The sequence below is a fragment of the Sardina pilchardus genome, chromosome 14, assembly GCF_963854185.1.
Source record: "Sardina pilchardus chromosome 14, fSarPil1.1, whole genome shotgun sequence".
In the NCBI taxonomy this organism is placed as follows: domain Eukaryota; kingdom Metazoa; phylum Chordata; class Actinopteri; order Clupeiformes; family Clupeidae; genus Sardina; species Sardina pilchardus.
Genome location: NC_085007.1, coordinates 11,170,704 through 11,195,703, shown reverse-complemented (window position 1 = coordinate 11,195,703; position 25,000 = coordinate 11,170,704). Strand labels below are relative to the sequence as shown.

General features: G+C 42.9%; 1 protein-coding gene across 1 annotated transcript in view; it reads right to left on the bottom strand.

Moving 5' to 3' along the window:
- Positions 1-8,865, bottom strand: part of LOC134100758 (kinesin-like protein KIF2A) — a 14,882-nt gene extending 6,017 nt beyond the window's left edge. The window contains exons 1-12 of the mRNA XM_062554158.1: positions 8,708-8,865; positions 6,471-6,565; positions 5,310-5,432; positions 4,589-4,649; positions 4,074-4,208; positions 3,243-3,343; positions 2,814-2,909; positions 2,285-2,339; positions 1,871-2,033; positions 695-785; positions 450-513; positions 234-325 (exon numbers count right to left, since the gene is read on the bottom strand). Of these exons, the coding sequence (XP_062410142.1) occupies positions 234-325; positions 450-513; positions 695-785; positions 1,871-2,033; positions 2,285-2,339; positions 2,814-2,909; positions 3,243-3,343; positions 4,074-4,208; positions 4,589-4,649; positions 5,310-5,432; positions 6,471-6,565; positions 8,708-8,768 (1,137 nt within the window). The 5' untranslated portion in view covers positions 8,769-8,865. The remainder of the gene's footprint in view (positions 1-233; positions 326-449; positions 514-694; positions 786-1,870; positions 2,034-2,284; positions 2,340-2,813; positions 2,910-3,242; positions 3,344-4,073; positions 4,209-4,588; positions 4,650-5,309; positions 5,433-6,470; positions 6,566-8,707) is intronic.
- Positions 8,866-25,000: the final 16,135 nt, after the last annotated feature.

Here is a 25,000-nt window from a genome sequence, read left to right as displayed (position 1 = left end):
AAATACACACACACACACACACACACACACACACACACACACACACACACACACACACAGACATTATGGAGACATGGATACATACACACAGATATTCACCCACACCCACACACATAGAAAGGGGGGAGGGAGAGTACAGAATACAGAGTTTGAGAATACAGAGAACCTGATGCAAGAGAGTAGAGCAAAACGTCTATCAAATCCAAATCCATTAGGGTCTTTGAAGTACTTGCCTTCCCACTGTAGATCTCAAAGAAGGTGGCAAACACCTGCAGCTCCAACTTCTTATAGTTTGGCTTCTTGAGCATGAGAAACACGTCCCTAGCTGCAGGCGAGAGAAGAGAGGTCACGCTCCTGAGTGATCTATGACATGAGGCAAGACTGCCTCCTCAAAGATCAATCGCTAACATGATACTATGTATAGTATGTAGTTTTGGGAGGAAACCTACCAGCTAAGGCGTAGACTCCTTTGGAGCAGTCCTGGTTCTTGCCTGAAAAATCTCCACCCATGGTCTAGCACGAGGAAACAGCATTTTAGATGAATGACTCAGGGCAGCATAAACCAGAACACAAAACAATGGAAGAAATTTGAGAATCATTTTACAAAAGGAAAAGCACTTTTCCTTCATGTTTCAGAGGACAGGCAGTTTAGTTACCCACTTCTTAGACGTGGAAAACACTATAACGAACTTACATGAGTTTTTCCACTGCCAGTCTGGCCATAGGCAAAGCATGTGGCCATGCCCCTTTCAAAGATGGTCTCTACCAGCGGTCTCGCTGTGAACCTGCAGACACACACACCAAACAAAAGCACGTCAGCTATCTTAATGACCATGGACCTCTGAAGTTCGGCTACAAAAAGAATCCAAAGCTACCATCTTTGATCCCGATCTCCTTAAAGATTGTACTACCGGGATATCCTTAAAGGGATAATCCGGAGTGAAATGCACTTTAGATCAATTTTTCGGACTATTGGGAGTACATACGTTGAGTTGACACCAAAATCATGTCATTCGGATGTATTTTGAGAAAGTTTGAGCTCACCGTTTTTAGCCAAAATTCGTTAGCCTGGAAGTGACGCGGGCATGTCCTTTCGCCGCTACAAAACGCTATTTTTATACCTCTTCTACTGTTCCAAACAACACTACACTTACGTGGTAGTGAGTGGAGGATCCCTAAAGCCAAACCGAAGTATCCCCACGTCTTTATGTGGTCGGATAGAGAGTCCAGAATGAATTTAATCGAGTCCGTACCTTTCCGGAAATGTTAATAAAGTGTTGTTAAAGCGTTGTCAGCTGCAGCTGCGACATTTCCGGAAAGGTACTGACTCGATTAAATTTATTCTGGACTCTCTATCCGACCACATAAAGACGTGGGGATACTTCGGTTTGGCTTTAGGGACCCTCTACTCACTACCACGTAAGTGTAGTGTTGTTTGGAACAGTAGAAGAGGTATAAAAATAGCGTTTTGTAGCGGCGAAAGACATGCCCGCGTCACTTCCAGGCTAACGAGTTTTGGCTAAAAACGGTGAGCTCGAACTTTCTCAAAATACATCCGAATGACATGATTTTGGTGTCAACTCAACGTATGTACTCCCAATAGTCCGAAAAATTGATCTAAAGTGCATTTCACTCCGGATTATCCCTTTAAGTTGCCAGCTTTGGGTCCCTTTTGTCGGTGAACTTCAGAGGTCTATGAATACTAACATATTAAAATATGACCATGTTATCACATTAATTGGCCTCATTTAATGACCTCATGTACATGAACAAAAAAAAAACATAATGAAGTTCTACCTGTGACAAAAAAAAATGAAAACAAAAAGTAGCCTCTTGAAATATGATTGTGAAAGACACGACTAGGTTTCACCTGTAAACCATTTCATTAGTGGTGGAGTCGTCGAAAGCGTAGTCAAAGCGAAACGTCTGGTTCTCCAGATATCTAGTCAGGTCCACCTTCTGTTTGGGCTCATGAACCATGACCACGTCTTTACTGGGGATGGTGATGACATCCAGGTCCTTTACTGTGAGCTCTGCAAACACAATGCACAATACTTAGACTGCTTTACCACACCAAAAGCAGTTGAAAACTATACTTAGGCCAAAAAAAACAAAAAGTAAGTCAAATTTGACTTGCCATCTGTCCATATAAAAACCTAAACATGTTGAAGATTTACTTTTTCAACTTGCAATGCCATGTCAAATGACTTACATACAGTAAAAAAGCGTTCATCTAAATATGTGACGCGGCTGGCTTAAACTATTTTAAATGAGGCATTTGTACCTTTCTTGTTGAGAGGTCTTTTTCTGACACAGACGCATATCCTGTGCTCCTCTATCTGAAACAATCCAAACAACATCAGAGATTAAAGCACAGAGCCACATCCCAATCCCAATCCCAATCCCGCCATGGCCATTCTCCAAACACTGCATTAAATTTAATAACACACATTTCTTTTCTGTAAATTCTTGTTTATTTTCACTCTCCCAAACAGAATGGCTGGTTCAGCCGATGACAAACATAACATGACATTTCTCTCTAAGTCTTCTGTTTCAATACTTCCAACAGGTCAAACAAACTCGGACACTGAAATGACACACTGAAGCTCTAATCACTCATTTCTGATCAATCAATACTTGATGAGGAAACCAAAAGGATGCCATAACCTCTCTATAAGCACTTCCACTTCCAGCAAACATCGCCAAATGAATGGATCTAGTGGGCATCTATTAGGTACTGTATCCTTGAAGACAAAATTATTTGGTTCCCTAGAGCAGACGACTACAGCCAGCCAACGGAGTCAGTCACTCACCATATCACCAGTTGTTAGTGGCCGGTAGTCCAGGCTGGCCCTAAAGTCTCGGATCATAATCATAATCTCATAATTTGGGGTTGTGGCGTCGACCTCCTGCAAAAGAGCAAAGATAACATGAGTCCCAAACGCCCACTGACAGCAGATAGGACAGAGAGAGCTGGGAGAGGATGTTGGAAAGGTGAAAGGTCAAGGATCGGTCTTTAGACAGGCTGGACTGGATGAAGGACATGAAGCCGAAAGACAATGGAATGATGAGATTAATTTAACGTTGTCATTTAGCTGTTGCTTTTATCCAAAGCAACAGGCTTATAATGGTGGGTTACAACAGTGGGCAGGTCGACTGATTGGCAAGGGGTGCGTGTGTGCATGTGTGCGTGTGTGTGTGTGTGTGTGTGTGTGCTTGGGGTGGTACTGTAGGTACAGTACCTGGGCTCGCTTCTCCCTGAGCTCCTGCTGTTGAATTCGTCTCTTCTCCCTCTTCTCCTGCAGCCTCTCCACCTCCTTCACACAGCTGGACTTCCTGCGGGCTAAACACACACAGGTCTCATGTGCATGGGGCCACACAGACAGGCCCCCCGAGTGGAGCGCTGTAGCTGCCTAGCTGCTTTAGCTGCTGGCTGTAGCAACTCAAGCTAGCCAAAACGGATTGTTTTCATTTTGGTTTGTACCGACGACAGCACAAAACGGAGATCCATGTGAAAACTCGCCGGATTTCTCCTTTAACACTCCTGCACTCTCATGCTCTGGTAATGGTATCTATTGATGTAGTATTAACTGTTACCTAAAGTCTCTTCTGCATGGCAGCTTTTATGTTGCTTCTCATTTTTGTGTGAGAATACAAAATACTACTGTTTACTACTACTACTCAGACTACTGAGTATTCAGAGAAATGTACTTGGGTCAGGATAGTATCACATATAAGTACACTATGGTACACACTTATGGTTATAGTATTTTTTACACATTTACATTTTACACACATTTTTGTTACATACAGAATAATTGTACAAACACACTTAATTTCCCAACTAGTAGTGGCTTATACATTGATTTTGCTAAATGTCTTCAGCTCAGCTATGAGGTTAATGCGCAGGGGCCGTTAACATGATACTAACACAGTTTTGTTTCTTTTAACTGGCATAAAACACTGTCCTGCGGCTTATACCCAATGTGGCTAAAACACAGGAAGTTACTGTAAGACATCTGCAGTCACACTGAAGCACAGCGCTCCTCCTGCTAGCGGGGTCATGTGAGTACCGTTCTGCTGCTGCTGCAGGGTCTGCTGCTGGGTGAGCTGGGCTGCAGGGGCTGAGGGGGGCGGCTCTGCCTGCTGGGCCTGCTGGGCCTGCTGGGCCTGCTGGGCCTGACTGGGTCGGGCTCGCGTGGTCCCCACTGCTCAACACACACAGACACAGATACAGACACAGACACAGACAGGCAGACAAACAGACAGATACACACACACACACACACACACACACACACACACACACACACACACACACACAGACACACAGACACAGACACACACACACACACAGACACACACAGACACACACACACAGACACACACACACAGACACATAAACACAGAAACACGCACACACGTTATTATCATCCTTATTATCATCAGCCAGGGCTTCTGTAACTTCTATTGAACCCCATAAATCATAAAAACATCCTGATGTGGGATTCAGGAGTAGGACTAGGACACAGCGCATCAAAAGCCTAAATACAAACTCCGTGTGGCGACGAGAGCTTGAGCTGCTTGCCTGTGACTCTGTTGTCCCGGGACGGCGTGTCGTTCTTCTGTGGCGCTATTGTTCGTCGGGCCTGCAAAACACACATTTGCTCTTTGTCACACTCCCTACGGCAAGCTTGGGTGTCCAGCCTGCAGCTTCGCCATCACCAGACCAGTAAGTCTGCGGCACCTTTTTCTATCTACTGTTACACTATCAATATTCCATATCCGTACACTGTCGGCCCTGAGATGTACATTTGTCTTTAGTTTTATTCAATCTTGTTTTCTGAAATGTAAATTATGCATGGCATTTTAGGGCCACCGTATAATAATACACTATCAGTACACATATTGGTATTTGTACATACACCAGGACCTGTTTTTCATCAGTAAGAAGGGATCAAATGCTGTTTTTTGTATGGTGCTGAGGAAGGGTAATCTGATTTGTACATGTTCCAGTTGGTGCAAATGCTTCCTGTTTTCTGGCTACTCTGTTCAGCTGAATAATGTCAAAATGAACATTGATATTTGACCAAACTCTACCGGGTTTTCAAAATGTTTCTTTAATTTGACTCAAACACCGTTTCTGTTCACTTACAAATTCCGTTGCTGTATGCTACATCAGCTGTATGTGTGTGAGTGTGTGTGTGTGTGTGTGTGTGTGTCACACACAGAAAAATATGACGCACAGACCTAAACAACTGCAGGCGAAAGCAAGCTGGCAGAAACTGTGAAGTTAAACTGCTCCAGACCTTAGGGATTTTGTTGACCTTCACACCGCTGGTCACAGGAGGGGGTGGAGTTTCGGGACTCTGTACTATTTCCTCATCAGGGGCCAGATCCGTGTTTAGTGCAAATATGCTTTCCAGGTCAATCTGTGAAATAAAACACGTGAAAACAAATGATTAGCAAATTCACAACATCAGGTAGCACATCCCCACCATATCATTGAAGTCCCTGCATACTGAGTAACAGTAAGCAGAGAATATCACATGCAGTGTATACAGAGCATAATCAACAGCCATAAGGCCATTCAAAGTTTCTAAATTCAAAATAGACGGCAATTTCTTTTGACTAGACTTCTCTTCATTGGGTACTACCGTAGTATCTGTTACACAAGCTCAGGTCACGGTTAGTGCAATGCTATAGCCTGGCTAGCACCACCACTGCTCCTTTAGTCATGTTGATTTGTTGATTTGCTTTGTATTTTCCTGTTTACATTGTATTGTATGTTGTGTGTGGTGTCTTAAGCTGCTGGGACCTTGAATTTCCCCTTGGGGATCAATAAAGTATCTATCTATCTATCTATCTACCACTTCTTGACGTGGTCTGGGAACCAAATGTTCATTTTCTCGTATTTGAAAAAATGCCCAGATCCGTTTTTTGGGTGCCACGGATGTCTATCAAATGCATCTGTGCATAGCTCATCATCGTCTTGCTTCCTCGCCTGTTCTGTGATTGGTCCCCTATCTGAGGCAAAAATTACGGCGGTAGTTTCCAGGCTGCCTTGGCAGCGTGAATGAAATTGCGCGCAAGGCTGCATGGGAACACCCAGGCTAGCAATGCTACCTAATGCTGACCCACCCAGGAAATAGAGATGCACTCTTTCCAGCACTACTCTCTCTGTGCTTCACAGTCACTGTATAATGGTCTCCTCTAGCCCTAATGGCTTTCCCAGTATTCCCACAGAAACCCACAGGAGAGTCTCTGGGACTTTATGACCTCAGCATCCAGTCATACACCAGCAATAACACCACTTACGCTCATGCGTCTTAGTCATTCAAATGTCTCAAATGACCCCCCCCACAATTTGTTCCTTCGATCCATCCCGGATGTAATTGCATTAGAACCCCATGGACCGTCCATGATGTTGAATGTGTGAGTGAGTATGACATTCACTTAGGGTTGGCTACCTCTTTTCCTTTCGTGTCTCCATTTTCAATCCATTCCACGGTGACACTTTCGTTGTCTTCATTCAGAGATGTCACCATGGCTTGGTGTATTCGTCCTGCAACAAAGACGGAGGGTTCAAAGGCTGTTTGCTTTTTCACCTTCATCTCTTTTCCATCTCTTTTTCAACACATAAAGGTGTTGTAAGAATGAACTGCCTCTTTTGGTGACACAATCAAATTAATCAATCAATTTATTGTTTAAAGTGCAGTATCACCATGCAACCACATGGTCTCATTGAGTTTAACACTAAGAAGAGGTATAGGGATTGAAAACATTGTTGACCTCATTTGAACCTGAGGGTAGAGTACAGTGTTAAGACAATGTGACTAATATTCAGATAATATCTCATAGTGTTATTGTACCTCCTTCCCTTTCTTCATGGGAACAGCTATTAGGCTACACCTGACAGACCAAGAGGTGTCCAAGTATTCTAACAGTTGTAATAGCTTCAAACAATTATGAATTTAAAAAAATGAACACGGAAAGATGCACTGCATCTGTGAAGTAACACGGTAGGAAATTAATAAGGAAGGGTCATACTGCAGGCAAGAATGATCTCATTAGACTACTTTCCTTATCGTAACAGTGAACTGAAAGGGGACAACATGATGGCATCTCACAAAGATAACACTGTTCAGAAGGTTACGATAATATTACATCTGTAGAACAATTTGTAGAACAGCCAGAAGTTCAGACAGAGACAGGTTTGTCCATGATGTTTGAGCTAGGTGATCCAGCAATTATGCTATTATGTTAAACTATGTGAGTATGACAAGGCATAGGCTACAGAAGATTCAATCTGGTCCACTCCAATCTATACTGTATGTAATGTATGTGGTCCTTCAGTATTGTAGCAAGAAATGTAGATTTAGGCTTGGCTCTGGGTGAAATAGTGACTCTCATTTTTATGACATTCTCTCTACACAACCCCTTGATAAAACGTACAGCTTGATGAAACTTCAAAGCAGTGCAAAAAAAAGAGCCTTATATTATCACCATTGTCCTTTAAGAGCAGGGTGCGTCACTGGTGCGTGCTTAAATGGTATTCGCCTGTAATTCCTACACGAGTTGCAGTAGTCCAGCTGGCGAGGGGTGTGCTCCACGGCTCTTAGAAACTGGGCCAAGACTACACCACCCTATCACGCCACAGTTACTGGCAAATACATTTCGGCTTTCAATGCAATATGAGCAGGTAGGTGGTAGACACTTAATCGATTGAAGTTTAATATCAGCATTAACTCCAATTAAGCAATTAATCAGCTTATAAACAGTAGGCTATGCAATGAGCCATGTCTTATTGGCACACTATGCTATTCTTTCATTCAGATGCTGTCAAACTGATCAGAGGACAGTTTGCGAGGTGGTCTGTCAGCTGCTGTAGGCCTACTTGTTACGACCTAACTGTTGTCAAGGGTCTCTGGAAGATGGTGAAGCTAGTAACAGCACCATCCTATCAGAGACGCATGGTGTGTCCACGAATGAATAACCGCAAGCGCGAAATCTCATTCACTTCAATTTCGGGCGAGTGAAAGTTCAACAGCGCAATACGATAGTGTAGTCATAGTGGGCTTGATTTGTCAAATTCAATTATTTATAACGATAACGATAGAGATATCCCTGGCTGTGATGACCACCAAGACAAGGATGATGCAGGACGAACTCAGCTGTGAAGATTCCCATCTATCAAGTTCATGCCTCCGGAAAGAATAGCAATACGTCCGATTCTCATCAGTTATAACGTTAATCAGTTAATCAGTTAACTGTCGCCAGCTTACGCAAAACCCGTATCGCTTTATATGCATTTCTCCCCTCTTCAAACTGGACGCACTGCAGTATATGTTATCTGGTAAGCTAACGCTAGCTCTGTTAATATTATGTGTTGGCAAATATAAAGGGCTAGCTAGCTACGTGTGCATGCATACATCATGCCTAATGTGTATGTGAGGTTGACAATGCACTGACAGCTAGCTATAGCCGGTCTATTGTGCTGCATTTCTTTGACAGCTATATTCCACGTCGGGATAAGATAGAATATGCTATGTCAAACTCTCTACACAGCAGGCCAGCTGTGGAGGATTAGCGGTTTAGCCGCTTGCGTTACTCAGCAACAAAGCTGATGTAAAACAGGCTAACGCGGCAACCTCCTCCAAATCAGGCATCTTCTCCAACCGGAGAAATCAGACTGGGTGTGACTTACCATCGCTCCGTTTGATTTCCACGTAAATACCGACGAGAATCTTTCCAAAAAAAGATGCCATCCCTCATGTGTGATATATCTATATATCTGCACCGATATGTACCGTGATATGTTTTAAATAGAGGCACTAAAGTTGTTCCAGCGCTGCAGAAACCGGGAGGAGGTCAGGAGGAATTGAGGGTGAAAGATGATGACAGCGCCTGCGCAGAAGACTCTCCCCACTCGCGTCAGTGCCCGGAGCAGAGCAGCAGAGATGACCTAACACCGAATTACAAGAAGGCCACATTGTATCCACCTCATTGATGTATTCATTTCCAGATGTAGTGAGAAGTTGTTTGGATAAACACATAACATCACTGTTAGGCTAATGTCATTTGACGCGACATGCCCAGCATTATGGTCATGTAGGCTAATAGACTGCCAATCAAAAACAGGCTGTCAAATCTACATTATTGAGACATGATGCAAACTAACTAAGTAAATGAATTGGGACTGTCATAATATAATCTCATCCTTTACACGTTCACTGCATCCTTGAAAACACCTAGGCCTACTGGTCTAGCTTTTCAAGCTATTGAAATAAATGGGAAAGGCCAGGAAAAAGAAAACGTCTAGACATACTGACACCTGTGAGGCTGTGGGTGTGATGTGTCAGCCCAGTGCTGTGAGCTGTGTTGTGTTTCTCACTGACACCGACTGACCCCAAAAAGATGGATCCCCTTCTGAGTTACAGGCTGAGCTGAAGGTAAGGTGTTTTTTTCGTTGTTTATTTTGGGTTTTTTACAATCTTGTTATTATTTGGCTGCGAAATCTGTTGTCTCCTTAAGCCATGTGTTTCAGTAGACCTTGGTCCTATGGCTGAATCACAGCCAGTCGTGGGGGTTTCCTTTACCAGCCCCACTCTTAGCCTACTCATGCCATACTGTAGGCCTACTGCTTAAATAATTCATAGAAATAATAGAAATGTATGAAATGTAAAAATGATTTCCCCTGTTAAGATCAACTCAGTCTCATACAGGCTAGATGATACGGTTTGCCCTTGACCTGATGGGTGAGACTGATAGGCTACACTTGGTGGCAGCAAAGTATTAGCAGAGCACACGGAAGTCAATGGGATATTCTGGCTTTCGACTGCAGAACTCACCCCATGGACTAGAGTGTGATGTGTGTGCGACCGAGAACCAACAGAGAGCAGATGGAGCTTTTTCACAGAGCATGAAGCCGTCTGACGGATGTAAGTTTCATGTGGAACATTCTTATGTTGGAGTAGTGTTATGGTTATGGTATTTAACCTTCATTTTTGTCCAAACCGACATAATGACAGCAAAACAATAGTTATATTTAAACAGTAAGCAATTTAAAATAATATAATACTACAAAATAATGTAATACTACATTAACATAGCACTAATAAACAACAATGTCAATTCAATCAATAGCCTATAACTAAATATGATAATATACAAACCAGTGTTATGGTTATGATTATGCTATTTAACAGGCATGTTTGTCCAAAGCGACATAGGCATACAAATAACAACAATAGCCTACAGTTCAATTTAACAGTAAATGATTTAAAAGTTGGTAATACTAAATTAACACAGCAATAATAAGAAACAGTTACAATTCAATCAATAGCCTATAATAATAAAATACGATAATACTCAATCCAGTGTTATGATTATGATTTTGCTATTTAACATGCATTTTTGTACAAAGCGACATACAAACAACAGCAATACAATAGTTAAATTTAACAGTAAACAATTTAAAAGTTGGTAGTACTACATTAACACAGCAATAATAAGAAACAGAGTCAATTCAATCAATAGCCTAATGTAAATAACTAAATATTATAATATGCAAACCATAAGGCATAAGAAATACTTAATGAACTAGACCAGATATGCCTTTATTCACCTCTTGAAAGACCCAAAACTATCAGAGCAAAGAGCATCAACTCAATCCACCAACAAGAAACCACTGAGGAGAATAGTCTTGAATTTGACCTATACCTATAAAGTTATGCTGTGTTGTGGATTATTGTAATATTCGTGTCGTCGGTAATGCTTAAAAGAGTGTTGAGGTTCTGTGGTGTCTGGATTCTAGCCCAAATCAAGCCTCCATTTTCAGCTGTGCAATATATCAGACTGCTCGGCATAATTTTGTCCTTACATCAGGTGTCAGTGATCTTTATAAGAACAGTCAGTCTCTGCAGATGACCTATGGATGTCCTCTCTCTCTCAATTCAATTCAAAATGTTTTATTGGCATGACAAATAATTGACATTCTCTCTATCTATCTCTCTCGCTCTCTCTCTCCATTTCCTCTCTCTCGCTGTCTCTCTCTCCTTACCTGCTCAGAGCACATTTTTCACCTCTTCCAGGATGGTCAGTCATCACTGTCTCACCATTGGTTTCCCTGGCAACAACAGCCCTGCAGACGTGTGCAGGTCCACAGGACTGTGTGTTTCAGGGCATCAGAATGTGAGATGGGGTGACGTGGGACAAGATTGTGGCAAGTTTGACTCCACTCCAGTGAGTACAGATGAGTTTTGTTATTTAATCTCAGTAGAGTCAGCTGTTCACCAGACATAAAAACTATGCTTGGAGCAAGGTCAATTTAAAAGCCTTCCTAGTATGTAGACCTTGTGGTCGGTTCAAAGAAGTGCTTAAGGCTTTTGGGGAAAATTTTGATTTCAGGCCTAGCTTTAGTCAGGCTTATCAAAAAAAAAAGCCTACATAGCCTACAGCAAATGAAAAGATGTTTTGAAAATAACATGTCTGTGATACATGAACTGATCAGCAGTCTTTTTATAGCCCACAGTTTGTGTGAGCATTGCCACTTCTTCGTATGCACCTTTTGGGAGCAAACCTTCACCTTAATGTCAGACCTTTAGCAGAAATAGCTTGTTGCCATGGTGATGCCTCAGTAAAGAAAGACTGAAAGAGGAAGATGATTGAGAACAACTTGACCTCAACAAATGTATAGCAGAAACTTATACACAGCTCAATTAGCCTCAGAACAACACCATCTGTTAGTTTCAAATAAACGAGAGTTGTCCCCATTTTGTCATAACACAACAAGCATTGACAACTATCATGCTGTTGCAGATAAGCCCGCAGTTTGTCAGGCAATTTTTTATCATGTCATCATTGTTTTGTTTTCCACTGACTGATAACCACACAACTAATGTGAACATTTCAGATGGCACACTCCATCTCAAAGACATCCTTTGAAGTTGACAGATGTGTCTCAGATTTTGGTCCATGGTCAATTCTCAAGTAGTCATATAGGCTACTGATGTTGAGCTCTTAGACAAGGCTGTATTCTGAGATGTAATCTTCCTCATAGCATCATGTTATGTTATGTTACTGTAATAAGATTAAGTAATACTTTCTCATTCCCATTCCCAAATTAAAATTAAAGTCAAATTAAATCCCAGTGGACCTGTGCTGGAAATGCAATTATTGGTCAGCCTACCTAATTATAATCAGTGTGTCAAATACTTTACACGTGCTATTCCGTTTCTTTAAAAAAATAAATCAGCTGTCTTTCATCTTTTTTTTTTTTTTTTTGTGACTCGCACCTAGTAAAAAACCCTATTTCATAATATATCTCTGTCAGCTCTGTGTCGGTGTAGCACTGCTGTTACTGTCGACTCACACAGCAGCATGTCCTCCTCTATGGGTTGTGTGTGTGGAATATAGGGGGTAAATGGCTGGACACTAGACCTGGGACTATAAGCAGTCTTGCCCTGCGCTTCAGTGTGGTAGTCATGCAGGAGAAGGAATTGCAATGGGACAGCAGTCCAGTGTGGCCTGAGGGGGTAGTGTGTGTGTGTGTGTGTGTGTGTGTGTGTGTGTGTGTGTGTGTGTGTGTGACTGAATGTGAGTTTGTTTGTGTGTGTGTGTGAATGGGTGAGCATACGTGTATGTGTGTGTGGGTGCACATGACAGTGTGTGTGAGTGAGTGTACAGTACGTACGTACGTGTGTGTGTGTGTGTGTGTGTGTGTGTGTGTATGTGTGTGTGTGTGTGGCAGTAGAGAGGTTAGGGTGGGGGTTTGGTTGGTCTGAGGATAATGATTTCTGGCAGGGTTTGGGGCCCTTACTACTGTGCACTGGAGCTGCAAGATACACTTTAATTGGAAAAGTTCGCCCTTGTCTCTTTGGTTAGGACCACATTATTTGAAGTAAGTTTTCCTCACTTTTCCCTTGATAATTAATTGCCATACCAATATTTTGATATCCATGTCTCTTCTCAGGATAGGATGTATTCAGTCAATGCTGTTGCAAGGTGAACTCTGCAGCATACTGTAGACTGAGTCTAGCTGTAATGGGTAGTGTAATAACCCTGTACAAATACAAGACATTAAGACAAATAGAATTGCTGTATTATATTTAAATTAGGATTGACATGCATTGCAGACCACTGCAAGTTCAAAAGCTTTTCATTGTCTGACACATACAGTATGACTGGTGTGATTCAGTGGAGATGGACCAGTCAGATGAGTCAGATGTCTATTCAATATGAATGATTAATTATTTGTTTTATTCTTGGTTTTAACTTTTTCACTTCACTTCCATCCTATTTTTGGTCCCTTTTCCCTTGACAGTGAGTATGCCATTAACAGTATTACAGTTCAGTTGCAATAGGAAGATGACTGCCATTTCTGTAGTGGCACGTAGAGCTATATAGTATAGCAACGGCATTCATTTTTACATGGTGCATAAAGACTGAGCCTAAAATATGGAAGATGTTTTTCGATATCACCATAGGTCGGGAATTACAATAAGAAATAGTATATTAGGAAAATATAGTATCTAAGGATGCTAAAATAGGAATTAAACCATGGCTATGATTATTACATTTTGCAGAATGGTCACATAACTCACTTAGGACACAACCATTAGGCCTACCCTTTACCTCCTGTAAAGTTTATCTTAAGTACCTATTCTAGATGAGCCAAAAGAATTCATTCCATTAGCAAAAAAAATACATTTTAAGATGGACCCCTTTATTTGGCAGATGTTCTTATTTACTTTTCGAATATATTGGCTGATTTTCAGGAGTGCCCTGTTGTCTCCCCGGGACTTCTCCTCTGCCACCTGCTGACTGTCATTCGCGTCAGTCGCCCCCTTCATGCTTTGATGATAAAATCATTATCCACACAATTCAAACCTTGTCACACATGCCCACAGCATGGGTCGCAATTAATATGCCCCTGTTACTATGGCCGGGCTATTTCCTGTGCCAAGATTACACATTACATGTCAAGGCTTGGTGGGAAAAATATATATTTCACAAATGGCATGTCAACAATGGGCTTTCATACTCGATTTGATTGGTCTGCGGTGATGCACAGGAGCTGACAGCCAGTAAATTAGCTCCCAGAGACCTACTATGGAGAGGGAGATGAGATGGGTGAACCACAAGGAAAATGTAGTATAATATATGCTGGAAATAAGCAGCCTTTTCTATTGTTTGAGTAGCGTGTGGAATATTGCGTTGATAATACAGCTCCTGTACATTGAGACAATGTTGTAGTTCAGTAGCATATAGGTCATGAGTATCCGTACCATTTTCCTACTTTTTTTTTGCAACCTTCAAAGCATTCATCAATGAAATATGCATAATTGATTACATATAATGTGATAGTCAAATCCTCAGAACTCCATGTTTTAACAGATGGTGCAATTCAGAAGTTGACCACTAGAGGTCATGTTATATCGGGGGAAACACAGAGCCTTATATATTTACGACTCTGGGGAAATGGACACAGGCTGGAATTATCTGTGGCAGGCATACTTTATATATTCATTTCCTCTTTATAAATAATCTGAATGCATAAAAGATTATTGATGTCCTGAAATGGAAACGAAAAGATTTTAGACAGAGCACTGCACTAGTCCTTCTCCAAAATGAGAAACACATGGAAATGAAAGTCCATGTTATCCATATTATTTGTACCCCCATGGAGGTGCTAAATAAATAAGGACTGAAGACTGGATTGTACCAGAGCCTGTGTGAATTGCAAAAGATACCCCCGCCTAGACATAATAATACAGATGGTATACTGGTCTTATTTTATTCACAAAACATAATTGTTCTGAGAAATATATAAACCTGGAATAATTGGTGCCTTCATTAATGGTCTTAACTGTGACATTTTTGCATGGTGATATGCTAAATGAATAATTGACTGAGAACATGTGCATTGGCACGAAGACTGGTCATGAACCTGGTGCTTAGAGGTGAACACACTCACACACACAGTCATGTCCACTGTGACAACCTTCTATTTGACCGAAAATAATCACCACGTTTATTAGGCTACAAATAGATGTACTGTAAGTAATGTCAGCCAAAGTTCACATAGAAAATGGCCAAGTTATAGATTCATGCATGTGACTGAAACACTAATAGGAATAGCACATTTCAGTTCATTTCCCCCCAGCAATACACCCTCTTTCTGTGATTGCTGATGACAGTCTAATTTGAATTGGAATATGTCATGATGTGACAAGCAATGTCAGTGTGTGTCTTGCAGGCCAGTAAAATGTCTACACATGAGGGTGGGACGACTCCGGTGTCGCAATGCCATAGACTTTTGAAGACACTTGTGTATGGACTTTGTGAGATACAAACAGCTTAACATACAATGCGCCATACATACATACAGTATATGTACCAATACAAACACCAACTACAGTATTTCTGAAAGTGTCCTGTCAGGCACTGTAATTCTATGGTCAATGTAGTTAATGGTTACTGGATGTGTATATTCGGTATTGATATGTACCGTCTGATTTCCCCGGCTGCACATGCACATCAGTAACACCCTCCCCTGGGCGCTCATTGCCAGGCAGTGGAGTGGAGTGGGCAGAGAGAGACACTGAGGGAGTTTTTATTTTTTTTATTCTCTTCCTATATTGTTTTATAATCGGCCACTGGCCCTTTTCCCTTTTACCATTTACCTCTTCATCTCTTTCCTTCCAATCACTCTCTCTCTCTCTCCCTCCCGTTTTTTCTCACCCCTCCTCCTTCTCCTCCTCCTCCTTCTTTTCTTCCTCTACCTCTCCCTCCCTCCCTCCCTCCCACTCTCCTTGCAAATGTGTCGGCTCCCTCCCGGCAGCCCAGAGCACTGGCCTGCAACAGATTTGATGTTTGCATCAGTACCTTGAGTACCACAGGAGGGAAGCACAACAACAACAACAACAACAGCAATAATAATGATAATAACAGCCGCCGCCACCATCACCATCACCATCCCCTATCCCTGGTGATCACAAGAGAAGCAGGAGAGAGGCTTTACATAAGACTTGGACTCGGCCGTCTGATTAGGCATTCTGAGCGACTGGACACTTGTCTGGCATGTAGGGTGATTGCGGATGTACAGTATGCATCAACAGCAGCACCTATTTACATGTGAAGGGGCTCTCGCCACACACACACACACACACACACACACACACACACACACAGAGACACACACACACACACACACACACACACACACACACACACACACACACAGACACACACACACACACACAGACACAGACACAGACACAGACACAGACACACACACACACACACACACACACACACACAAACACACACACACACACACACACACCTTCCCCTCCATCTTACGCCCCTGGAGGCATAGACCAAACAGGAAGAGCGCTACGACAGGAGCCTGTCGAGAGTGACACAGCAGGTGCGGGTCAGAGCCACTCCTACGCCACGCCACGCGGCCCTTTTTTCAGACGCGTCCTCCGAGACACGGCCATTGACCGACGCGTCGCCGGTAATTGGGTCATTATGGGTCATAGAGACGCATCGATTGTCCGGCGCTCGGGCCAGGCCCCGGCGCTGCGGCAGGCGCGCGTGTCCCGCTCAGCGCTGATGAGCTCTGGGAGAAAAGGAGGAATCCTCCTGGATGGAGACGTGTGACGCTTTAGCACAGCAGTTCAGCATAGAGGAGGCGGCGAGTGGGTAGGTCAGTTCGCCCCACACAGGAGTGGTAGGCCTCACTCTTCATGAGATGATGTGCCCACTGCCCACACATACAGTACAGTATGCCCGTAAATGAGTTACTCATCCTGGCATACAGTATGCTGTTACAGTAATGTATTCAGCATACCGAAAATACATTTTGAAACATGTAGCACATTTTTTTTGCCCATAGTATGAATACAGGTGTGGCAGAGAGATTCTTCAGTTTTCAGTCTAAAAAAAAAAAAAAGAGTAATTCTCTACATGGCCTTTGAAAAGCTCAAAAGGAAAATTCCAGGTTGAACCCAGTTTTTGCTGGCTCCCTGCCTTTCCAGTTTTCCAGAATCTTCTGTGGTGGTTCTCCCTTTAGACTTACACCCCTGCCATCATCAAAGGCCCAGTCTCCATCAGTCAGCAGGGCCAGTGTAATGTATGCTACTTACAGTGAGTCCTCAGAAGACAGACGTATCTCTCCGACACATCTCTCCTCCACGCCCAGGGAGAGAGCGAGCCCGAGATGGCATCGACCGGTGTTGTTACGGTAACGGGTGAGATGGAGCAGGGGTGGCATTGCTGCTGGTCAATCTGCTCGGGTTTGATTCCCAAACCCACTGTTGCGCGCTTGCGCTCTTTGTGTATCTCTGGATAGAAACATCTACTAAACACCACTGACTTTACCTTTGGCATTACCTGATAAGATTGGAGGCATAGATATTAATTTGGAATGGCTAAGAAGACAAGATAGTGGCTAAATTACAGACCGTTTCTACTACCAAGTCTTGAAAATGGACGATCATCTTGACAGTGGGAAGCACAATACAATATCCATTGAACAAGTCTGATGTGTTTATATCGAGCTGTTCCCCATAAAGCCACACACTATTCGTAAGCTTTCAGAGGATGTCGTTAACAAGAGAGCGAGTGAAATCTGAAGTGTCACAAACTCTCAAATATCGCAGCAGGTGCCTTTTGATAAACATTTCAATTTCCCTTCAAAGCTTAACATCACAATAAAGCAGTCAAAGCAGTCGGAACGGAGGAGGTGTAGATAGAAAAATGAAAAATCACTAATATTTAGGAAACGCAACTCTTTGGAGGTGATGTAGCCGCATAAACAGCCCCCTTTTTTCCCCAAATCAGCTCGGAGACCTTATGGGCCATGTGAAAGTCATCGGCGTATTTATCATCCGGTGCGGGTGCCAATGCCATTTGAATTCTTAGCGACTCCATTCATCATTGCCAGTCTAGAGTTTCTCCACATTAGAGTGCTGATTACCCCCCATCGGTCATCAGGCTGGCATTGCAGCACAGCTGCGGGATGAAAAATGTGTTAATATCGAAAGACATAAATCAGGACTTATTGAACAGGTGCCCAACTCGGGCTGCAGGATTTAAAAGAAAGAGAGGGAGGAGAGAGTGGGAGAGAGGGAAGGAGAGAGAGAGATAGAGGGAGTGAGAGGAAGAGAAAGACATAGAGCTAAAGACACGAAGTGATTGTTTTGATTGTGTTTATGCAATTTATTGTTATGGAAATTAAAAGTAGTTGGGGGTGTTTCGAATGCGGTGTAATGATCGTTCTGTGCCATTGCAATTATTTCAGCCATTCATTCATGTTGTTAAATACTGGACTATTTTAATAGGCCAGCCTCCTGTGCTTTTGTGCTGAATGCGGTGAATGTACAGTATGCATGTTTACGTGAGTGGAGTGTGTTTGTCTATCTGAGTGTGTCTTTATGTGTATGCATGTCTGTCCCTGTGCATGTGAATGTGTGTCTGAGTCTGTGTGTATGTGTGTGTGTGTGTGTGTGTGTGCGTGTGTGTGTGCGTGTGTGCGTGTGTGTGTGCGTGTGTGCGTGCGCGTGCGCGTGCGTGTGCGTGTGCGTGTTTGTTCATGTGTGCATGCGAACAGGCACCTGCATCACACACCTCCTCATCATTACCCATCTCTCCATTAGCACTAGCTAATCCAGCACTCTGTGCTCATATCATTCACAGGACATATAGGCCTGCACACTCTTATAACAGAGCTCTTATAGCACACACTCCCGCCAGATACGCTTGAGGTTTGTGTCACACAATTCTCTAGGGGAGAACGGGGTAAGTTGAGCATACTGTAGGGGTAAGATGAGTCACCCCTTTTTTCTTGGAAACCGTAAACAAATGTTATAATGTGACAGCATTTTGAGGAAGAGGGAATAATGATTTACAATATGTGGAAAGTTACAGCCTACAAATCTCATTCATGTCTAGTTTTAGAGAAAATGTGAACAGAGCAACATTCAAATGCATTACACCTCAATTGGTGCCCTTTTAAGCTATGATGTGAGGGCTAAACAAAATCATGAATGTTACCTTAGCTTACAGTATAGTTAGAAGCATTTCCTCTCAAAAGAAGAGTAGGTACAGTAAGATGAGCCAGCTAACTAATATTTGTATCTATACAAATCTATACGATTTTTAAGTTTGCCTTGATTTTGTGACCTCATTCTATATGGTTCCTTCGTGTTACTAAAAGCTAAAGAGAATAAGTAGCAAATTAAGTGAATTAAATGGACGAATTCAAAGGTAAACAGGCAACAAAATAATGTTAAAGGCATAAACATGTCTTGGCACATTTTCATTTGAACCTATTTGCCAAATTCACAGTTAAATGTTTGGGTTTGTGAGTGCAGAAATCAATTATTGTTTGAAGAAAATAAAAATGTTTTATATGAAATCTCTGTGTTGGCCCAACTTACCAATGTATCTCTTTACCCTTATTAGTTACCAAAGAGGTGTTGGGTACAGAAGTTGTAGAACACTTCGATTTTTTGTTTGGTGTGCAGGTTACACAACAAAACCTCCTTGACACACTAGAATGACGAAGAATGTTCTCACCTAAGCACCCTTGCTATAGGGCTCGGATCATGACGTGAAAACTTCGCAGGCACAGCCATATTGGCAGCCTCCCTCCTTAGTTTACTATGGATTACAATGGATTTACTCCCGCCTATTAGTGTGTTTCTGTTACTTAGTTTTTGCCTTCTTGGTCGTATGTTGCTGTGTAGTGGGGTGTAACAGCGCAACTCACGATCGAAAAGAATCACTAATACTATATTACTGCTTCTTGTCTTCTGCATCTGAATGAATGGATATTACATTCGGTGCGCCACCAAAATGGCGGCTATATTCCTAGAATGCAAGGCGTGTGTCCGAGCCCTATTGTGTCTTGCCCTGCCTTCCTTGCACTGGTCTCTTAGTTTGTTTCTGCTGATCCTCTGCTCCCACACTCTTGGGTTGCAGTGCCAAACACTATGCTGCTATTCAGTGCCACATCAAGACGCCCTGCAACACTGCAATGAGTTGTGCCAAACAATGCACTTAACTGTGCTATAATATAGAAGCTGTAGGCCTACTATGCTGTTCTGTGGTGTGGTGTTTGCGAATGCGAACCCTCTCTTTTTCTACTGCCATCAGGCAGAAGATATAGGGTGCCTTCCTTCCAAACCAACCGTGCTCACCAATAATTTATTCTATTAAAGTACATTACTGAATAAGTTATAGGGAAAATAACGTGATCCACTTCCTGTGTGATAACACTGCACTTTGGTGTGATATTAAAATGTCACTGATGATGTTGCACCTTGCTATTGATAGCACACTGGTGCTAATGATACTGCACTTTACTATTTTATAACGTAAAGATACTGTACATGGTGTTGTGTATTGTGGTTGGGATGAGGGTGAGGGAGGGTTTAGTGATCCTGTAGCTGCCTGTTGTCTGTGGTCTATCTGTCTGATGAGCTGTATGGTGCAAGAAAAAATTCTGAAAGGATCTATCTATCTACTGTATCTATCTATCTATCTATCTATCTATCTATCTATCTATCTATCTATCTGTCTGTCTATCTGTCTATCTGTCTATCTATCTCACTCTGTGTTATGCCACTTTGCCCAGTGCTGTGCCACTGTGCCCAATGCTGTGCCTTGTGTCCTATCGCAGTGTAGTTTTACGGCAGCTTATTGTACTCCAACATGCCCCTGTTTTTCAGCTCCGCTCTGGTGGCGTCCTCCTTCATGTGCCGTTGAGTTCTGTGCCATTGTTGCTGCCCTGTGTTGTTTTGCGCTACAGTTTTGTAAAGCATACTGTGTTGTTTTGTATCACGCTGTGCAGTTGCGTGCCACGCGGCGCTACGCTCTGCCACGCTGAGCGGAAGAGTGCTGCGTCGGTCTGTTCAGTAATGTGCCGCCCCGCGTGTCTCAGCCCTGATCTTCCCCCGCGGAGGATTCTGTGCCAACGCTTCCACTGTTCTGATCTCTGGTTCTTCTCGTCTGCTACTGTTGAGAGGTACAGTATATTTTGTGTAGCATGTTGCCATGTTTTGGCACTGTGATCTTCGCCATGCTATGCCACGCTGGTTTGCTGTATGCTGTGCCTGGCTGTGACATCCCATGCCATGTGGTGCGGGGTTGTGCGGTACCATGCTGTGCTGCGGTATGCCGTGCCATGCCATGCCATGTTGTTCCATAGTACCACCCACAGCTCTGCACAAATTATTGCAGTTTTATGAGTGTCATAATGGCAGTTTTTGAGGAACTCCTTGCAGCTCATATGCAGTATTGTGGACATAAAACTGCACTGTACCTCACTGTACTTTGTACTTCAGAAAAACTTCAATATAACTTTTTTGTAACAGCGATACTTGTGCTGTACTGTGCTATCTGCTGCTCAGAAGTATAACTAGAGAATATGTTATTTTTTCCAAAGCGTTTTTAGTACTAATGTCACTGTATCCAAGAGAGTGAGAGCACATTCAAATGACACACTCTTTAGCATGTAGCATCAGCAGAATAACAAGGGAATGTTTGAAAAACTCTCATGGAATAGTTGCACCAGCTGAGGGCTAGTTTGAAGTAGTCGAATAAAAAATAAATAAACTTAAACAGCAGTGGTCTGCCTTGGGCTAGAGATAGGAAATGGGCCAACTCACAACTCACACTTTCTCCCATCTGCAAGATGTCACCAACACAACACTGTTGTGTGAAGAAATTGAATTCCATCTTTTATTGCAAGTATCTGTTCCGAGTCAATGCCTTAGTACATCGACAACTACAATTGTATTTGGAACTAGCCTTAGTTACATACTGTGCTATACTGCATAGGTACTGTATACATATTGTCTCTGGTTTGTTTAAACTTATGTGCATGTTTTTGCTTTGCTGCATTTGAAAAATGCATTTATTTGGATTTATGCCAGATTTGTGCCGCATCTTTGCCAAAACAGAGCCAGATGAAGGCCACATCTGTGCCAAGACAGGGCCAAAGCCGACGCAAGGGTCAGCTGCTGAGTTGAAGCCGCATTAATTACAGTCTGAATGACCTTAACTCATTCTGAGTGTAGCATGACCTTGACTTGGCCAGCAGAGAAACAGAGCTTAATCTGACTGAAGGAAGAACAAAGCACAACAAGGATTACACTAAATACTTTCAACACACAGACAGGCATTTTTTATATAATTTATGATTCTGTACGATGTTTGCAATTCAAAACTGTATCATGTGTGTGTCTCTTAGTTTCTGTAACAATCATGTGTTTTCATACCTGTCTACATGAACACACACACACACACACACACACACACACACACACACACATACAGTACATACAAAGATGTATGTGCACACACACACATCCCCATACACATACACACACACACACACACACACACACACACACACACATACATACAAAGATGTATGTACACACAGACATCCCCATACACACACACACACACACACACACACACATACTATCCTCTCCTTTTCCTTTAGTGGTCAGCCATTGTCTTAGGCTCTCATTAGTATGCTGGGGGTTTGCCGGTATGATGGGTGGTGGCTTGGTTGGATGCTCTCTCCCTCGTCTCCGCTAAATGAGTATAATTATTTTCAGAGCTGCGGGCGGCTCATGCATGTTTTATCCCCCCATCTGGAGAGAACATGCTACACATAACCTACACACACACACACACACACACACACACACACACACACACACACACAAAGACACAGACATACCAAAACATATTACTCACTGACTATGCTATGCATGACATACACATTGGACATACTTCATACACGCTACACTCATTCACACACACATACACACACACACACACACACATGGTTTCACAATGATAAAAGACACTTTTTTGCCAGACTAGGGATGTGAGTGATGTGATGTGAGAATGCATGTGGCCAACCCCCCTATGCTGGCAAGAGAAGATAGAATGAGGCTTCTGCACATCACACACATACACACACACACACACACACACACACACACACACACACACACACATACACCATATGATAGACACATCAAACATACATCACACACGCACATCAGACACTGACACACACCTCTGCCTTCAAACACACACCCTTACAAACACACTTCACAGATGAGCCACCAAATACATACCACACACACACACACACACACACACATACACACCTGACACATACCCTCTCCTGCCACACACATACAAACACACACACACACACACACACACATACAAACACACCCACCCACCCACACACACACACACACACACACACACACACACACACATACACATTTAATAGGAACCGGTGATCTGTAAACTGACAAATGAACTTTGAAACAGGCAGAGAGGCGCGAGACAAAGGCGACAGAGAGAGAGGAATAGAGAGAGAGAGAGAGGAATAGAGAGAGAGAGAAATAGAGAGAGAGAGAAATAGAGAGAGAGAGATAGAGAGAGAGAGAGGAATAGAGAGAGAGAGAGATAGAGAGAGAGAGAGAAAAAAAAAGAGAGAGAAAGAGAAATTTCTTTTGTCCCGCTGCGCTGTCATTGGTTGCTCTGCCCGTCACCACCACTGCCACCTCCTCCTCCTCCTCCTCCTCCTCCTCCTCCTCCCTCTCCTCCTCCTCCTGCTCCTCCCCTCCCCTTCTGCTCAGGCAGGGCGGGTGTCTGTAAAATGCATTTATTCATTTCATTTCCTGACGGCGTGCGCGTGGGGCAGGGCTTTCCGCCCGCCTAGTTTTTTATAATGAGCGTGTGGCTCGGCTGCCTCTGGGGCTCCGGCGCTGGAGAAGACGGTATACGTGAATTTACTACGACGTCACAATACCATAATTTAAACGAAAAATTCTTCCGGGTGGCTACAGCGAAGCGTTCTCACTATTAAACAAGCATTTCCATATAATTTAACCAGGCTTGGGAGGTTGAGAAAACGTAGTAAATGGTTTGAATGAATTATGTTCTTGTTGCTGGGTGCTTTGTGATGTTTGCAGCACTAAGGGGATAGCTGCTATACCTTTAAGAACACGGGGGAGTTATGGGATAGAAAACAGAACAGGCAGGAAAGCGGGAAGCTAGAGGGTGATTATGCACGTTATGCATGAACATAATAAATATCCCGGAGTCACACAGCTATTTGCGAAACGTTGTTGTCATCTGTGAGAGCCAGGACAGGATTATTACATGTGTCCTAACCAGACACGATGAAAGCCAACATCATAAGATCCTAATCGGAGTGTCCTGACTGCAGGCATGCAATGCAACGTCTTGAGATAACTTTTGTCGGACGCCCAGTTTCTCTTTCTGAGTTGGGACAAGATTCAGATCGCCAACAGGTAAACTGATTTAAGAACAGACGTGGTGAAAATTCAGACAGATGAGGGAATAAACTCAGAAGACCGGATGAATGCTGTAGGCCTACCTTTGTCATGTAATTTGTAAAGGAGCCCCAGCCTACCATTGAGTAGTTATTGAGTCACTGCAATGTGTTAGGCTATGATGGATGGTTTGTTTCCCTGTCATCCCATTAAAAAGGCCACTATCGTTTTCTGTCGCTCGGATCGGATGTCAGTGACCTTTTTTGACGGTGAAATATGGATATGTCGCTGTAGCCTAGCGCTACTCCGCTAGGCATTCACTCAAACTACTAGCGGTAACAATGAAACCAATGTGGTACACACATCAATCATTCATCAGCGGTAGCCTGCAACGATGTTTTTGTACAGTTCTCCCTGTGTATTTTGCACTTACTGCTAGCCTACGTTGACACTTTTGAACAGCAAGCAGACTCGCCAGGACAATGAGCGCCTTACTGACTTTAGACAGGTGAAATTGACGAGTGACAGCTAAACAGAAAGATATACTTAGTCGGTATATCGTTTAAGATATTGGCTACGGCTATGACTTGCTGTACGAGAGACTAACACAGACAATGTGCATTAAGGTTAAGCACGCTATTTCAGTGTGGAAG